The sequence below is a fragment of the Saccopteryx bilineata genome, chromosome 2, assembly GCF_036850765.1.
Source record: "Saccopteryx bilineata isolate mSacBil1 chromosome 2, mSacBil1_pri_phased_curated, whole genome shotgun sequence".
Classification (NCBI taxonomy): domain Eukaryota; kingdom Metazoa; phylum Chordata; class Mammalia; order Chiroptera; family Emballonuridae; genus Saccopteryx; species Saccopteryx bilineata.
Window position 1 is genome coordinate 162,594,299 of NC_089491.1, and position 16,213 is coordinate 162,610,511.

The window sequence follows — 16,213 nt, forward strand, 5'->3', positions numbered from 1 at the left end:
CTCTCCCTGTTTCCAGCTTCAGAAAAATGAAAAAAAACAAAAAAACAAAAACAAAAACAAAAAAACCCAAAAAACTAAAGTTTTTGTTCAGTAAAGGAATCCATCAACAAAATGAAGACAACCCAATGAACCAGAAAACATATTTACCAATGATCATCTGATAACAGGTTAATATCCAAAATTTATAAAGAACTAAGACAGCAACCACAAGAAAAACAAACAACCCAGTTAAAAAGTAGGTAGAAAACCTGAATAAACATTTCTCCAAGGAAAACGTACAGTTGGCCAACAGACAAAGGAAAAGTTGTTCAACATCACTAATCATTAGAGAAATATAAATCAAAACCACAATGAGATACCACCTCACACCTGAGAGTGGGTATTATCAAGTTTTGGCGAGGACATGGAGAATAGGGAACCCTAGTACACTGTTGGTGGGAATGCAGATTTGTGGAACCACTATGAAAATCCATGTGAATGTTCCTCAAAAAATTAAAAATGAAATTGCCTTATGACCAGTGATTCATTCCACCTCTAGGAATATATCCAAAGACACCCAAAACACTAGTTTGAAGGAATATTTGCACCCCGATGTCATGGCAACATTATTTAAAATTGCCAAAATATGGAAGCAACCCTAGCGCCCATCAATAGAGTGTATAAAAAAGCTGTTGTACATATGTACAATGGACATAAAAAGAATAAAATCTTACCTGTTTTGACAACATAGATGGATGTAGAGGGTATTCTGCTAAGTGAAATAAGTCAGAGAAAGACAAATACCACATGATTTCACTTATATGTGGAATCTGAAGAACAATATAAATGAACAAACAAAAGAGAAACAGACTCATAGATACAGAGAACAGACTGATAGTTTCCAGAGGAGCGGTGAGGTTGGGGGACTGGATGAAAAGGTGAAGGGATTAAGTTCAAGTTGGTAGTTACAGAATCCTTACAGAGATGTAGAATACAGCATAGGGAACATAGCCAATAGTGTCATGATAACTATGTATGGGGCCAGGAGGGTACTTGAAGCATTAGGGGGACCACTCTGTAAAGCAGGGGTCTCAAACTCAACTCAGCATGTGGGCCGCAGAGCAAGATCACAGCCGTTCGGTGGGCCGCACTAGGTCTACAAAAGGCAACTGTTATGCAACACTTTTCTCACTGCAGTTGAAAACAAAAAAAAAATCAGGAGTTTGAGACCCCTGCTGTAAAGTATATGATTTTATAACCACTTTGCTGTATGTCTGAAACTAAGAGGTTAATATTCAATGTAAACTATAACTGGAAAATGAAAATATAAAAAAAAGACATCACCAGTCGTATTTTTTATTGCACAGAGAAGAATATGAGAATCCAACCTATACTGCTGCAAAATACCTTAAAAATGTTTAATACAAAATTTGGCAGTAAAAGAATTACAGATGAATAATTTATAACACAAAAGAGTAAAGACATGAAGCCAAATATACAGCAGAACTTTGGTGTAAGTAAATATATTAAAAATTTATAGCAGTTTCTTTAAAAATTAAACATAAACCTACCATTATGACCAATCTGTTCAACTCACAGGTATTTATCCAAGAGAAATGAAAGCATATGTTCAAACACTTCACAAGGATTTTTATGAGAACTTTTAATGATGAATAGATAAATTGAAATGAATTGATACACAGATCAACATGGATAAACCTCAAAATAACTATGCCGAATGAAGGAAATCAGACAAAAATGAGTATGACTCCATTTATCTAAAATTGTAGGCAATGCAAGCTATGGTGATAGAAAGCAGATCACTGATGCCTGGAGATGGGTAAGGGACGGGAGGGAGGTATTACAAAAAGATACAAGGAAATTTTAGAGGTGACGGATATATCCATTATTTTGATCATGGTAATAGTTTCACAGGTGAACACACCAATAAAAGTTGTGAAATTGTACACTTTACAGGCATGCAGTTTACTGTACATTAATTATACCTCAATATAGCTTTTTAGGAAAAGTGAAAAAATATTTATATGGTACATTAGGGAACAGAACTGACATACTTGATCTTCATCACAAACTGCATTTCAGGTACCATGCCTCCTGTTTCCCGACCTAAGTACTGACCTACTAGAAATGGCAAAGCTCTGGCCCTGTAGTCATACCCCATCTTCTGTCCACTGTGGCTTTCTTTTCTGTGCCATCAGCTGAACTACCAAAAGAAGGTGCCAGAAAAGGGAGTGAAGCTCTTGAGTTGAGCTACCAAGCCTATTCCAGGTAGTCAAAAAAGAAATCAAGAGGAAGGGCTCTAACTTGGGCAGGAACCAACTGCAGTAGAACGTGGCCCATGCTTCACGGAAAGAATGCTAGACATGGAGTCAAAAGGGAAAATGGTATAGAAATGTATCAAACCACTACAATACCACCATTTGAAACGTGGCTTTTATAGATTCCCATCTCATTTAGTTAAAAAAAAAAACCCTGCACATTAGGTACTTTTAATTCCATATCACAGATAAAAAAGACTAAGGTTCCACCAACGATCAGGAAACTAGTAGATGGACAGCTTTTAAGTCTGTGTGCTGGACACCAAGTAGATGCTGTTTCTGGGACTTCTTCCCTGTTTTTTATTTATTTATTTATTATTATTATTATTAATTTTTAGAGAGAGAGGAGAGAGAATGAGAGAAAGGAGAGAGAGAAGGGGAAGGGGCAGGAAGCATCAACTCCCACATATACCTTGACCAGGCAAGCCCAGGGTTTGAACTGGCGACCTCTGCGTTTGAGGTTGACACTTTATCCACTGCACCACCACAGGTCAGGCTTCTTCCCTGTATTAAGACCTGGCTCCAGGCCCAGCTCTGCCACTCACAAGCTATATGACGTTGAGAGCATCCTATAACCTTCCCAAGCCTCAGTTTGTTCTTTTAAAGTAAATCTAAAACTGCTGACCCACTTCACTGGGTGGCTATGTGATGTGAAGAAACACATACTGACTGGAAAAGCATCCTATAAATGTGAGTGGTCACTGTCGACACTTTTATTTTGAAGAGACAATTATATCCTTAAAGTTCTCCAAATTCCAGTTCCCAGCAGTGATTGGGGCAATTGCTGGAATCACATTCCTTTATATATTTCAGACCTAATGCGGCTTTCCACCATTTCTTGCTTGAAAAATTTCTTTCTTTCTTTCTTTTTTTTTTTTTTTTGGCCAAAGGGAATTTTGTTTGTTTTCTGTAGAAATTCATATTCATTGATAATATAATTCAAGGGAAAAATATAGGATTATAAGCCATCTTTAACTTTTTCAGGAATGTCTATCAGGGTTGCTATTAGGAAACATACTGGCATAGCAGATGTCCCTGTAACAAAATGTTGCCTTCTTTAGAAAAATATTTATTAAAAATAATATTATATTTTCAAATTATCTTTCCAATTGTAATTTCAATTCTTGTGATTCAAATTCTTGGGCTTTGTCAGAGAATTTTGAGAACCCAGTAGAGTATGGAAACTGACATTCTCTGTGGTGTACAAACTATGGACAGTTCAACCAATGGTGCTGAAATAATTGGGTGTCTATATGCCAAAAAATGAGCCAAGTCCTTCATTTCACATCATAAAAAAGTCAACTAAAAATGGAGCATAAACCAAAATGTAAGAGCTAAAACTATAACACTTCCAGAAGATAGGAGAAAATCTTTGCAACCTTGGCATAGGCAAAGATTTCTTAGATCTAACACCAGAAGCACAATCCGCCAAAGGAAACAAAACCTGTATATATTAATTAGAGTTTCATTAAAATTAAATACTTTTGCTTTCAAATGCCATTAAGAAAAAGCAATCCAGAGACTATGAGAAAATATTTGCAAGTTTTATTTTGTATTTTTTTATATTTTTCTGAAGTTGGAAACGTGGGGGGGGCAGTCAGACAGACCCCCACATGCGCCCGACCGGGATCCACCCAGCATGCCCACCAGGGGGCGATGCTCTGTTGCAACCAGAGCCACTCTAGTGCCTGAGGCAGAGGCCATGGAGCCATCCTCAGCGCCCAGGCAAACTTTGCTCCAATGGTGCCTCAGCTGCGGGAGGGGAAGAGAGAGACAGAGAGGAAGGAGAGGGGGAGGGGTGGAGAAGCAGATGGGCGCCTCTCCTGTGTGCCCTGGCTGGGAATTGAATCCGGAACTCCTGCACGCCAGGCCGACGCTCTACCACTGAGCCAACCGGCCAAGGCCTATTTGCAAGTTTTATATCTGATAAAGGACTTGTATCCAAAATATATAGAGAAACCTTACTGTTCAACAATAAAACAAAAATGCAATAAAATTATTAGCAAAAGACACTAATTTGAACAGACACTTCACCAAATAAGATAAATGAATCACTAACAGTCCCATGAAAAGATGATCAACATTATTAGTCATTAGGGAAATGCTAATTAAAATCAAAATAAAATACCACTATATACCCCCTTTAAAGGGCTAGAATCCAGAATACTGACAATACCAAATACTGGCAAGGATACAGAGAAACTGTAACCCTAATATATTGCTGGTGGGAACTACAATGGGATGAGTGTTTTAGAACACAGCTTGGCAGTTATGGCTACACACAGAATTACCATATGATGCAGAAATTGAACTCCCAGTTATCAACCAAGGATAATAAAAACATATGCCCACAAGACTTGCATGTAAATGTGCATACACAGCTTTATTCGTAATAGCCAAAGAGTGGAAAAACTCAAGTGTGTAACAACTGATGAATGTGTAAATAAGTATGTGGGATACCCAGTCAACTGAATATTATTCACTCATAAAATGAAATGAAGTACTCATCCATGCTACAACATGGGTGAACCTTGAAAACATTATGCTGGGTGAAAGAAGCCAGACACAAACGATCCTATATTAATTATCTCACCCCATTTCTATAAATATCCAGAAAGGTATAATCTAGACCTCAAAAAGTAGACCAGGTACTAGGGATGGAATGGCTAAAAATGAGCATGCGTTTTTTTTTCAGGGGTTATGGAAATGTTCCACAATGAGATAGTGGTGATGGCTGCACAACCCCATAAATTTACAATCGAGTTAGTCACGTAAAAAAAGTACTGAGACAGAAAGAGTGCTGATCAGTAGTTGCCTAGGCCTTTAGTGGGAGCAGGAATTGATTGCAAAAGGGTATGGAGGAACTTTTTGGGATGATGGAAGTATACTGTGCTTGACTATGGTAGTAGTTGCACAACTCCATAAATTTCCTAAAAATCATCAAACTGTATACTTACAAGGAGTGTATTTTATGTTATGCAAGTTATATCTAAATAAAACTAAAAAAATCTTGGGCAGACTTTTTAGGGTCATTATATTTATATCTATATATGCAATCCTCATCCTTCTGGTTCAAATAGCTGTGGATAGTTTCTAACCTTCATGATAATTGTTTGAATCTCCCAAGTAGCCATTTGAGTAACTCAAAGAGTAAAGTCTAAGCCAGTGGTCGGCAAACCATGGCTCATGAGCCACATGCAGCTCTTCAGCCCCTTGAGTGTGGCTCTTTCACAAAATACCACGTGCAGGCGCTATCTCGATAAGAAATGTACCTACCTATACAGTTTAAGTTTAAAAAATTTGGCTCTCAAAAGAAATTTCAATCGTTGTACTGTTGACATTTGGCTCTGTTGACTAATGAGTTTGCTGACCACTGGTCTACGCAATCTACAAAGAGTCAAAACAATGCAATGTATCTGTGTCTCTTATTAAATCATACAGCAACAGCACCGTGGAGCTATCATTACATGTGAAGTACCCATCATCCCCATAAAACTCTACAATTTGTAATTCACATAGAAAATAGGCTTCAATTTAGCCCCTGTTCACTTACTGAACTACTCCTTCAAAGCTGGAAGAAGGCTTAATCTTAGTGACAAGGTACCTCATGGTGCCCCATAATTCCCCTTGTTTTTCTTTCTGAGGCTGGGATGGGAGCCAGTCATCACCTCAGGCTAGATAAGGCCATAGGTGGCTTGCCAGGGCAAGTCCCCATGTGTGGCAACACCCCTTGTGGTCATAACAATTTGTACTCTACAAAATATAATCTCCTAGCCAAGCACTCACACTAAGTTCAATGAGTCCAACACTTTTAAAGCTACAAATCCCTGAGGAAAAAATAATAAAACCCTGAAACATTTCAGTGTTCAAGTAAACTGATGCTCAGAAAAGGAAAGTGATTTCCCACAAAGGTGCCATCCTGTTAGTGAACTAGGATAACCCAAACTCAACCCTGGCCCACCATTTCTATGGCTTGTTTGATTATTGATCTCAATACAATAATGTCCTACCAATTACCCCATCATCTTGACTTCTCACTCCCCTAAAACATTCAAAGGCTAGTTAAAAATACAAACTATGAATTTTTTTGGAATCGTCCCCAACCCTCTATTTTCTATGGCCTCAATACAGGTTGCACCACCTCTGAACTAGGCTCTCCCCAAGACCACCCCCATTCCAATCCTCTTTGAGAAGTTGGTCCCCCTCTGTTGTCTCTGGTTAACAGGGACACCCTCTTAGGGTGTCTACTACCAGCAGGGTAAAGTCCAAACTCCACAGGTCCAAGCAGGGACCTTCCTAACTATGTACAGACCTAGCTCTCCAATCTTATCTCACTTCTCCACCCAACCACCCTGTACAAGAGTTATGTGAGCAGTCTGCAATTCCCTTAGCACAACAGATTAGCCTCTGTGGGCACTTCTTATTTGCAAAGCTGAGTGCTAAGTACTCAAGCATCACCTCATTTAAATTCACAGCAGCCCTACATAATAGGTAGGTATCTTACGACCCCCAGTTTACAGGGGAGGAAAATAAAGCTTAGATAACACCTCTGGTTGGCTGTGTCCCTATCTACACTACCCGACTCCTCCCCCATGCTCTTAGAATTGGCCTGGAAGGCCCTGTGGCTCCTCAGCTGCTGTGCCCCAGCATCCCCCATCCTAATCTTTGAGAACCCAGTTAATCGTTCTTTCCCAATTACACCATTCTTCATCCAGAGTTAATAATTCTTTCTTTGGAACTCCTGTGCTACTTTGTACATTCCTCATCAGAAACTCATATCACACTATATCATAATATAAATATTACCTGTATCCAGTCCAATCTGCCAATTAGACTGAGAACCCATGAGAATAAAAAGTTTTTTTAAAAAAAACTCTTTCTTGCCCCTATGTCCAACATATAAATGTCCCGCTACGTAATAAATGAACAAAGTATGTATGCTATTATTTATTATGTGTTGTTTCATCCACTCCTGTTCCTTCCTTATATACAGCTAGTGCTCGACTTACGACCACGATTGGTTCCGACCGGTCGTAACACGATTTGGTTGTAAGTTGAGTAGGCTATATGTACAGTACTGTGAAATGATGTTATAAAAATCTTTAAGTCAAAGACAAAGACAATTTCCTCTTGGTAGACATCCTGGGAGGGATTTGATGAAAAATATCCAAGACACAAAACACAAACTGCTGTACCGAGTCTGGGATAACAGCTGAAATAGTACATGCGGAGATGGTAGTGCTGCCGGAAACTGGTCTGCACTGTCGTACGCCCAGCTGGGCAACGCTTGCACTGCCAGACGCGGAGCAGTCGTGGCTAGCGATTGTGGTCGTCAAGTCGAATGGTCGAAAGTTGCGTAGGTCATAAGTTGATCGATACCTGTATTCTATTTCAGAGCCTTATTACCTCTCAGCTCTTATTAGCAATATGTTCCTGACAGCTTTCCCTCTTGTCATCTTTCTTTCCAAATCTCTGCTTTACCAATGGTGAACTAATTCTTCCAAAACATAGTTCTAAGCCTGGCTCTTCTCTGTTCAAAACATCCTCAACTCCTCAGTGCTTACCAAGTAGCACACAGACTCTTTACTCTGGAATTTCAGTGTCCATGATGTGGACTAAATGATGTCATCCCAACCTGGATCATCACCCTACACCAAACCCAATTAGGTCACTTCCTGTTCTCTCAAATCACATAAAACCTCTACACATCTGACTGCCAAAATGCCCCATCTTTCTCTCCATAACTACCTGTAGAAATCTCATCTTCAAATTGGATTTGATCACCCTTAGTAAGCATTCTTGAATTCCCTACATGGGTAAAACTACAACTCTTCTGAAATCCTACAGCATTATGTTTTACCTTTGTAGTGGGATTTATTCAATGCTGCATAGTCTTGCTATGACTTCAATACATCTAAGCTCCTCTACAATTTCTTGGATACCACCTCTTCTTCCTTACAGAGCTACACCCAAGTGTCTTACACCTGGTAGGTGCTTAACAAATGTAGTATAGTGCATTACCAAAATAACATAAATGTTAAGTGATGGTATAACCTAACTCATGCACTTAAAAGAAATTAATGTAAAATCAAATTAATTGAAGAACTCCATAATCCCCATATGGCTATATTATACAGTGGCATGTTAAAAACCAAAGTTGGAAACACACTGACCTTAAACTAGCCCATACCTTAAGAAGTCATGTCATCATAGGATGGAAAAAATCATCTAAATGGACAGTGAACATCACAGAGTGACAGCCAGTGCTGACTACTAGGCAAGGTGTTTAACATGCATCATTTCCTTATTCTTTACCAACTCCAAGGAAGACGAAGCTATGCCACACTACACCCTTGAGAAGACTGAGGCCAAAAGAAGTCCAACAGTTTGCCCAAGGTTGGGGACCTGTTGAATGACAAACCAGGACCCCAACCAAACTAGAAACATGTACCAAAAGATCAAGGCCCCTGTGAAGGAGTTACAGTAGATTCTCATCGTTTACAAGAGCTTCATCTACAGCAGCCATTTTCAAGTGGTGCACTGCAAGAATTTTTAAAATATACAGTACCTGCTTAGTCAGGGATACTGGCCTCTCTTTTCCTTCAGATTGTCAAATTAAAAAAAAAAAAAAAAAAAAAAAAAAAAAGACAACAGCCAACACAGCAATAGTCATCTGGTGTGAATGAATCAAAATTATGCCTTTTTTTGGTTAGATCAGCAAAAAATATATTTTTGGTGTGCCCCAGAATCTTAGTAATTAGATTATGTACCATTAAATGATAAAGGTTGAAAATCGTTGATCTATGGCACATTCAACACTCCCACTAACTACTGAATCTATACTGCATAATGAAGGGCAGGGTCCCTTTACTGGTAATCCCATGCAGATGACTCGGCAGGAGAACCAGCAGTAATGCTCAATTCCTGTGCCTGTACCTTCACAATGTTCAGGGAGCACCATGGGTAAGTAAAAACCCTACACTGCGTGTTTAAACTAAGTAACAATTTTAGGGATTCCTTCAAGTGACCTTTGTTTTTACGGCAAGGTTTACCACTAGGTGGCAGAAATATAACGTTAAGGAGGTGAATTTTCTACAATGAAATGAAGATTGCTTGACATTTTCCAACTCCCTTTTGCAGTAATATAAAATCTTGTTAAACTGCTTGGAGTTCTAAAACACATTTTGTCATTTTCAAAGTGGCTCGCTACAAATAAGTGATTCTAAACAAAAAATTATTCTCCCTTACTGAAAATTGCATTATGATATTTCAAATTATCATTAATATCCAGATTTCAACATTTTTGTACTCAGCATTAGTCACATCTTAAAAAGCTTTAAATATACAAGTAGAAAAATGTTATCAATATTTTTAAAAACACATTACATTAAGATACAGTAAAGACTAAACTTTTAATTTTGTGTAATGCTATACAAGGTAGACAAAAACTACTTTTTAATCCATGAAGGCTAGAATTCTTGTATTTTGCAAGGTTTTTTTTTTTTGTAGTTGTTGGTTTTATTTGTCTTGTTTTGTTTGTACTTTGTATCTAAATGTCAAAATAAAAGAGAAAATCTGGGACTTCTAGCCTCCATAACTGTTACAAAATAAGTTTCTGTTGTTTAAGCAAAATAAAGTTTCAGGTTATATTTTACAAGTTATATTTATCTTCACATAAAAACAAAGAGTACTAATGTATAAAATAAAAATTGGGCAAAATTATCATATTTTTCTCTTTTGACATTAACTTTGGAAGTACAAGAGGAAGCTTGATGTGCTATATAGAAACTTTGAGGAATGCACCTTACAAATGTGATGACTCTCTTGAGGCAAATTTGTGGAATTATCTACCAACATGTGTGCAGCTTTAATACATTGTGTTCTTCTGCTTTCTGTCTTTGGTAATCTCTTGTGGGTAGAAATTAAATCATATATTACTAAGAATAGCAAATACACATGTGAAACTATATGGTCAAACCACCCAGGGAAGTAACTAAGTTAGAAACCAACCCTCACTGAATAAGCACTACAGAATAAAATATTTTCATGATTTTTTTTACTAATTTTGATAAACAAAATATTAAATTCCCACTTTAATGTAAAGAACCCTCTAGACCTATGCAAATCTTTTTTGGGGAAGGAGGGGGGGGGGTAAAGGAGATTCCAAACCATCAGTGTGGCAGTTCAGGGTGTTTGGTGGAAGGAATTGTGCGCTGCATCTCATCAACTAGGAAGGCGGGAAGCCCAGAATGGGTCAGGCCTTGGCCAATTATATAAACCAAAGTTTGCAGAACACAAATGTCTTCCCAAGGCCCACAACAAGTCCTGTGTTCCCACAACCATCCCACCAGGCTTCTTTGGAAATCTGCAGATGAGAAAATGGTGCTCAAGCACAAGACCCTGGGAGACATACTGGCCCTAAGGTCTCATATAACATAGAGCCACAAAAAGTTAGGCCAAGTCACTGCTCTGGCTGCCCAGGGATCCTCAGGCTGATTCAGATTTGCTGAAAGATTTGCGATAGGCTTTGCTTTTTTCTAAGTCTCCTTGAAAGCAGCCATTAAAAATGGACAGTCCAGAGACTGTCCTGGATTGCAAAAGATGTGGCATTATCATTTATTGGCAGCATGAAGCCAAAACTGAGGTCCTCTCCAGGGATCAATGGGAAGGAACAGTTGCTAAGGGATTATTTTCTATAGCAAGCACCAACTGACATCTATAAAATAGTCTAGAAATATATGTGAAGAATAATTTGCAAAATACACACATGGATGCATTTTCTTATCTTTCAATTCTGTAAGGTAATATATTACCAAATGCATTTATAAAGTGAAAATTATACAGTAAGGTATAGTTGTCAGGATGCTTGACGGGATATGAAAAGAACATTTCCTTGACAGTTTTCAGTTGATTCAATTCATGAGATGCTTATGTTCTCTAAAAATAAGTACAATAGCCATCATGAAATTTTCTTTGAACCATCACTGCTTAGGGTTTGATAGTTATCAAATGGCACATTCCTAAATCACTCCTAGGAAATAAAACAGAAAATGTAAAGGTCTCTTAACACAAAGAATCTCATTTCTATGCACTTGGTTGAAAAGGATACAGAAACCATTTAAAATATAAAAAGACATCTATGAGTAATAATAAATGTTTCAAAAATCAAAATTATGAGAGTCCTTGTTAGCTTCCTGGAGTGGAAGGAAGGTCTTTTTCAACGCCTACCCCACAATCTAGCATAGTTGGTGCTCAATAATTATCTTTTGAATAAATAATGTGTGGTAAGTGCTATCTCCATGAATGTCCTACATTAGTAATTCATTTCAAAAGAGATAAAAATGGCCTTTGAATGTGGTAGACAGCAACTCAACAAGAATAATCGTGATGGATAGCATAGAGCCCGCCTGCTCCTGTGGCAAGTTAAGGGAACACATCTGTGTCCATGGGCAACCTCCAGCAAGAATGAAGGGTGGCGCCGTCCCAAGCACCCCTGCTGCAGGACATCACTTCCAAGAAGTCCCTGCCATGCCCTTACCTCCTCCTTCTTTTCTTCTGGACCGGAAGCCCCGTCGAGGTTGGGCTGAGCTTGGCTGCTCGAACAGTTGTCTTCACTGTCTTTGTCACACGTGGCTTGCACTGAATCCGGGAAGGACATGAAACCTTCTGCCCTTTCCTCACTGTCCACTGAACTTAAGGACAATGCACTGAAATTGTTAGGACATGGGGCACTTCCTGTACCAGGGCTCTGAGAGGTAGAGGGTTTGGGGGTGGTGGGCCTCAGCGGTGTGAGAGGCTGCTCGGGTCTCACTGGCACCGGGCTGCCAGGTGTTGGTTCAGAGGCGTTCCTTCGCGATCCTTCCTGCAGAGTGGAACTTGGGGGCAAGCTGCCAGCGCCAGGACCGCCGCCTGGGGCCTCGAGAGGAAACACCGCGGTGTCCACGTCCAAGTGGGCGCCCCTGCAGCCAGGGGCGGCGGCGGCCCTCCTGCGCGCGGGCTCGGTGCTGCTGGACGCTCGGCGCGAGTAGTCGTCATGCAGGAGGCTGCGGGGCGCGGGCCGCTGGGCGTCGCCGGGGCAGGGCCCCGCGCCCTTGGGGCATTCGCGCTTCCAGGTGGTGTCCGCGGCGCCGCTCATCAGCCTAAGCACCCGGTCGAAGTCCTTGGCGCGGATGGGGCTCCTCCAGCGCTTCGTCCGCCTTTCGGCCGGGCCGAGCTTGTCCGCGTCGGCGGAGCCGCTGCTCAGCGTCCGCCGGGGCCGGGGCGCGTCGGGCGCCCCCCGCAGCTCGGCCAAGTTGCAGGCAGACTTCCTTCTGAAGGAGCTCTTCTTGAGGAAGTTCAGGTGGTCGGTGCTCTTGCTTTTCCGGGGAGCGAGACTGGCGCCGCAGCTGCCCGGGTCCCGGACGAGGACGGCACACACAGGGGTTTCCAGGCCGGGGGGCTCCGGGCCCGCGCACTGCGGCTCCGCGTCGCGGAGGCTGATCCGGCCCAGGCCGTAGGCGCGGCGCAGGCTCCGGGAGCGGTGCACGCTCCTCGGGAAGGCGTTGTCCACCTCCTCGGGGTCCGAGCCCTCGGGCGCCGGCCCTGGCCCCGTCCCCAGCGCGGAGAGCCCGCCCGCCGCCCCTGGGGAACCGTGCCTGCCCGTGGGGGGCCCCACGGCCCACCCGTTCGGGAATGCTGGGCCCAAGTTCGTCCCAGAGGCCGCCTCCTTGGCTGCATCCGGCCCCTCTCGGTTTTGGATTCCTTGAAGGACGGAGGACTTGAGTTTTTTAAAAGATCCCATCTTCCGAAAGGAGGCCAGAGCGTTCCAGGTAGAGGAGTGCCCCATCAGGACCACGGAGCGCGGCCGCTCGGGGGTGCCACCCGTACTCTTTCGGCTCGCAGACAGGAGGCGCACGAGCTTGGCCGGGCCCAGCCTGGGATCCTGGGCGCCCGCGTCGCCGCTGCATCCTCCGTTCTGGCATGCTGGGCTAGTCACCACAGGGGAGTCTGTCGGACACTGCACGGAACAGGGGATTGCATCAATGCGCCCGTGGCGGTTCTGGGCTGTTGTCATGTTCCCGCGGCTGGGAGCCAGTCGCCACAGGGCGGTGCAGCTCAGCCCCACGTGCACAACGGTATCCACAGGCCCCAGGTGCAGACATTTATCTTCGAGGCTGCTGCCGGCCTGGCTCTCACACCTGCTTTGCACATCAGACTTCTCCTCAGTTGCAGCCACTGCCTGCAGCAGAAAACAAAGCACGGTTTAGCCATTTCCCCCTCAGAAGAGACTTTATGAACAAGAACTAGTTCTTTTGATTAATAATTATTGCTAATGGACGAAAAGGCATGCCCCATAAACAGGCTGATCAAATACAGTTTTAAATTAAAATTTACTTTTTTTCTAATTCACTTCACAATAAATTAAAGAATGCAATTACTTTAACAACAACAACAAAGATAATTATGGGTTGTGCATTCAAAAAATGATAAACTCTTGAATCCACTGAAACTTGTTTAAGTAAAAGTTTTTGAAAAACTGCTGGAATGAAATAGTCAAGGCATCATTCAAGATGGTCTTCTCCTTGTTTAAAAAAGGAGAAACTTTTAGTTTCAAATAATAAAGAAAACCATGATTTCAAAATGTGTCACAGTGATATGTCAACTTAAGTTTAACACAGCTAATATGCAGACTGAGTGCTTAAACTGATGCAAGGAGTTGTGATGGAGACCAAGAGACTTTCAGCTGCTTACTGTACACTGAATACCCCAAAAATCTAAGAGAGCTACAAAATGCTACATGCACATAGGAATGGAAGGAATCAAGCTGAGGTTGCCTTAGGTGGGCTATGTGAAGGAACTGCATTTGTGAGGGGCTTCTATCAACAGCATTCTCACTGGAGTGAAGAGACACGAGGATAATACTGAAGTACTAGAAATTCAGAAACAAAAATTCAAATTAAATACCACACCTTCTTCCTTCCTCACAATGCCCAGAAGCCCACCGTGCCCATGCTGTCTCACCCAGCGCCCCTACTACTTAACTCTTCCTGTCAAGCCAAGTCCTCCTCAGCCTTTAATAGCCAGCTGAAATGTCACAATCTCCCTGTTCTCAATAAATGACTAGTGAATGAATGAAGAAAGGAAGGATTATGATAATAACCATAGAAGGCTACCATTTATTAAGGACTTACTATATGCTAGGCCCCAGCACTAAGTGCTTCAAAAAAAACAACAAAAAAACAAAAACAAAAAAAAACATGCCACTGAGTACTCATGCAAACCTAACAGGTCAAAAGAATGACTTTCATTTTATAGGTAATCAAATGGATGCGTGGGCAGGTTAGGTAATCCGTCTGGTGATCCTGCAGCTGCCCCTCCAAAGCTTAAGCTCTCCTCCACTGCTTCAAATTCACAAACAAACAGAAAAGTAGACATGTACCTCAGGTATCTGACTCCAATCCAAGTTCTGTGTCTCATGACATAACCCTGACTTAAGTCAAGTCCCTGAAGTCCTTATGATACCAGTCAAGGCCATTACCTCCAAAGGTAAAATTCAAAGCAGAAGAGGAGAAGGAAAAAGTTATATAAAGACCTTGAGGATAGGTCCCAATTTAATTTAGCAGAAGAAAATGTGACTTCATGCAAAGAGATCTGATCTGCTTCTTCTCTCCAAATTCTCAAGTGGGTTCATTTTTATTTGTTCTTATATCATGCCCAGTTAGGAGGGATTCTCAGGGGCAGCCATAGTTAAAGGACTGATCTATTTGAGACCGGGCATATTACAGAGACTTCAACCTCTGCACCCTTTCTGATGTTTATTCACTCAATGCCAGTAAATCAGAAGCCTCATGGGGCTACCATTTGCTCTCTGTAGTTTAATGTTTTAATGGGACAACTGGGGGCCTGAAGAGCTGTGGGTTGCATTTGAATTAGTCACATTAAGCTGGGTCTTGAATCACCCTGGCACTGAGTCTGGATGTGACATCTAACCAGTTGTAAAATGAGTCCAACACTGAGCAACCCCTGTTCATCTGTACATACTATGGGAGACTGAAAATTGTAGTAAAAACCTTTTTTTTCTTTTTTTTAAAAAAAGTTTTTTATTGATTGATTTTTAGAGAGAGGAAGGGGTAGAGGGGAGTGGGAAGCATCAACTCATAGTAGGTGCTTCTAATAAATGCCTTGACTGGGCAAGCCCAGAGTTTCCAACCAGCAACCTCAGTGTTCCAGATTGACACTTTATCCACTGCGCCACCACAGGTCAGGCAACTTTTCAGAATCTTGAAACAAAGCAGTCAGTTTATAGAGAGTCCAGTCCAGTCCCAAGCACTGACTGGCTACATATTCTGTAGTAATAATGGGCTTATTATGATTTGCACTGGTTACAGAAGAACAAACAGGATCCCTATTGTGTAACCTGGTGGACAAAGACAGATCACTGACACCACAGCTAGAGGGCACTAAGAGATCTTTTATAACCCAGGAGGAAACTGTTCAACTCACCCTAAGGGCTACAGGAATAAGCTTGATTTAATGTTGGGTAATTTGAGAATGTTCTATGGAAGACACGAGACCAGGCCTAGGTTCTAAACTCAGTATCATTGTCACATGAACCTTGAGTAAAGTCATTTTAGGAATCAGTGCTTCAGTGCCACCTATAAAAGAAGAGTGCCAACATTTGTGTATTATCACCAAGTAATCAATTCACGAGTCCCTGTTGTGCACAAAGATCTATGCAGGCCCTGTGATGAATTCAAGGGAGTGACAAAGTGATGACCCATTCTAGACGGGAAACTGCCATGAGCAAAGGAAGGGGCAGGAATATAGGTATGTTTGGCAGGCAGTGCAGTATATTTGGGTGACTAGGTGTCCCAATTAGCCCAGAGGTGAGAGTTTCCAGGATGTGGGACTCTTCA

General features: G+C 41.6%; 1 protein-coding gene across 4 annotated transcripts in view; it reads right to left on the minus strand.

Annotated features, from left to right (window-relative positions):
- The window catches only part of SPATA13 (spermatogenesis associated 13), a 433,930-nt gene that overhangs the window by 76,053 nt on the left and 341,664 nt on the right, over nucleotides 1-16,213 (minus strand). For 3 of the 4 annotated variants that reach the window (XM_066258297.1, XM_066258298.1, XM_066258299.1), the window contains one exon: nucleotides 11,857-13,536. The exons of the other annotated variant lie outside the window; for it this stretch is intronic. In XM_066258297.1, the coding sequence (XP_066114394.1) occupies nucleotides 11,857-13,536 (1,680 nt within the window). The remainder of the gene's footprint in view (nucleotides 1-11,856; nucleotides 13,537-16,213) is intronic. 4 annotated transcript variants of the gene reach the window in all.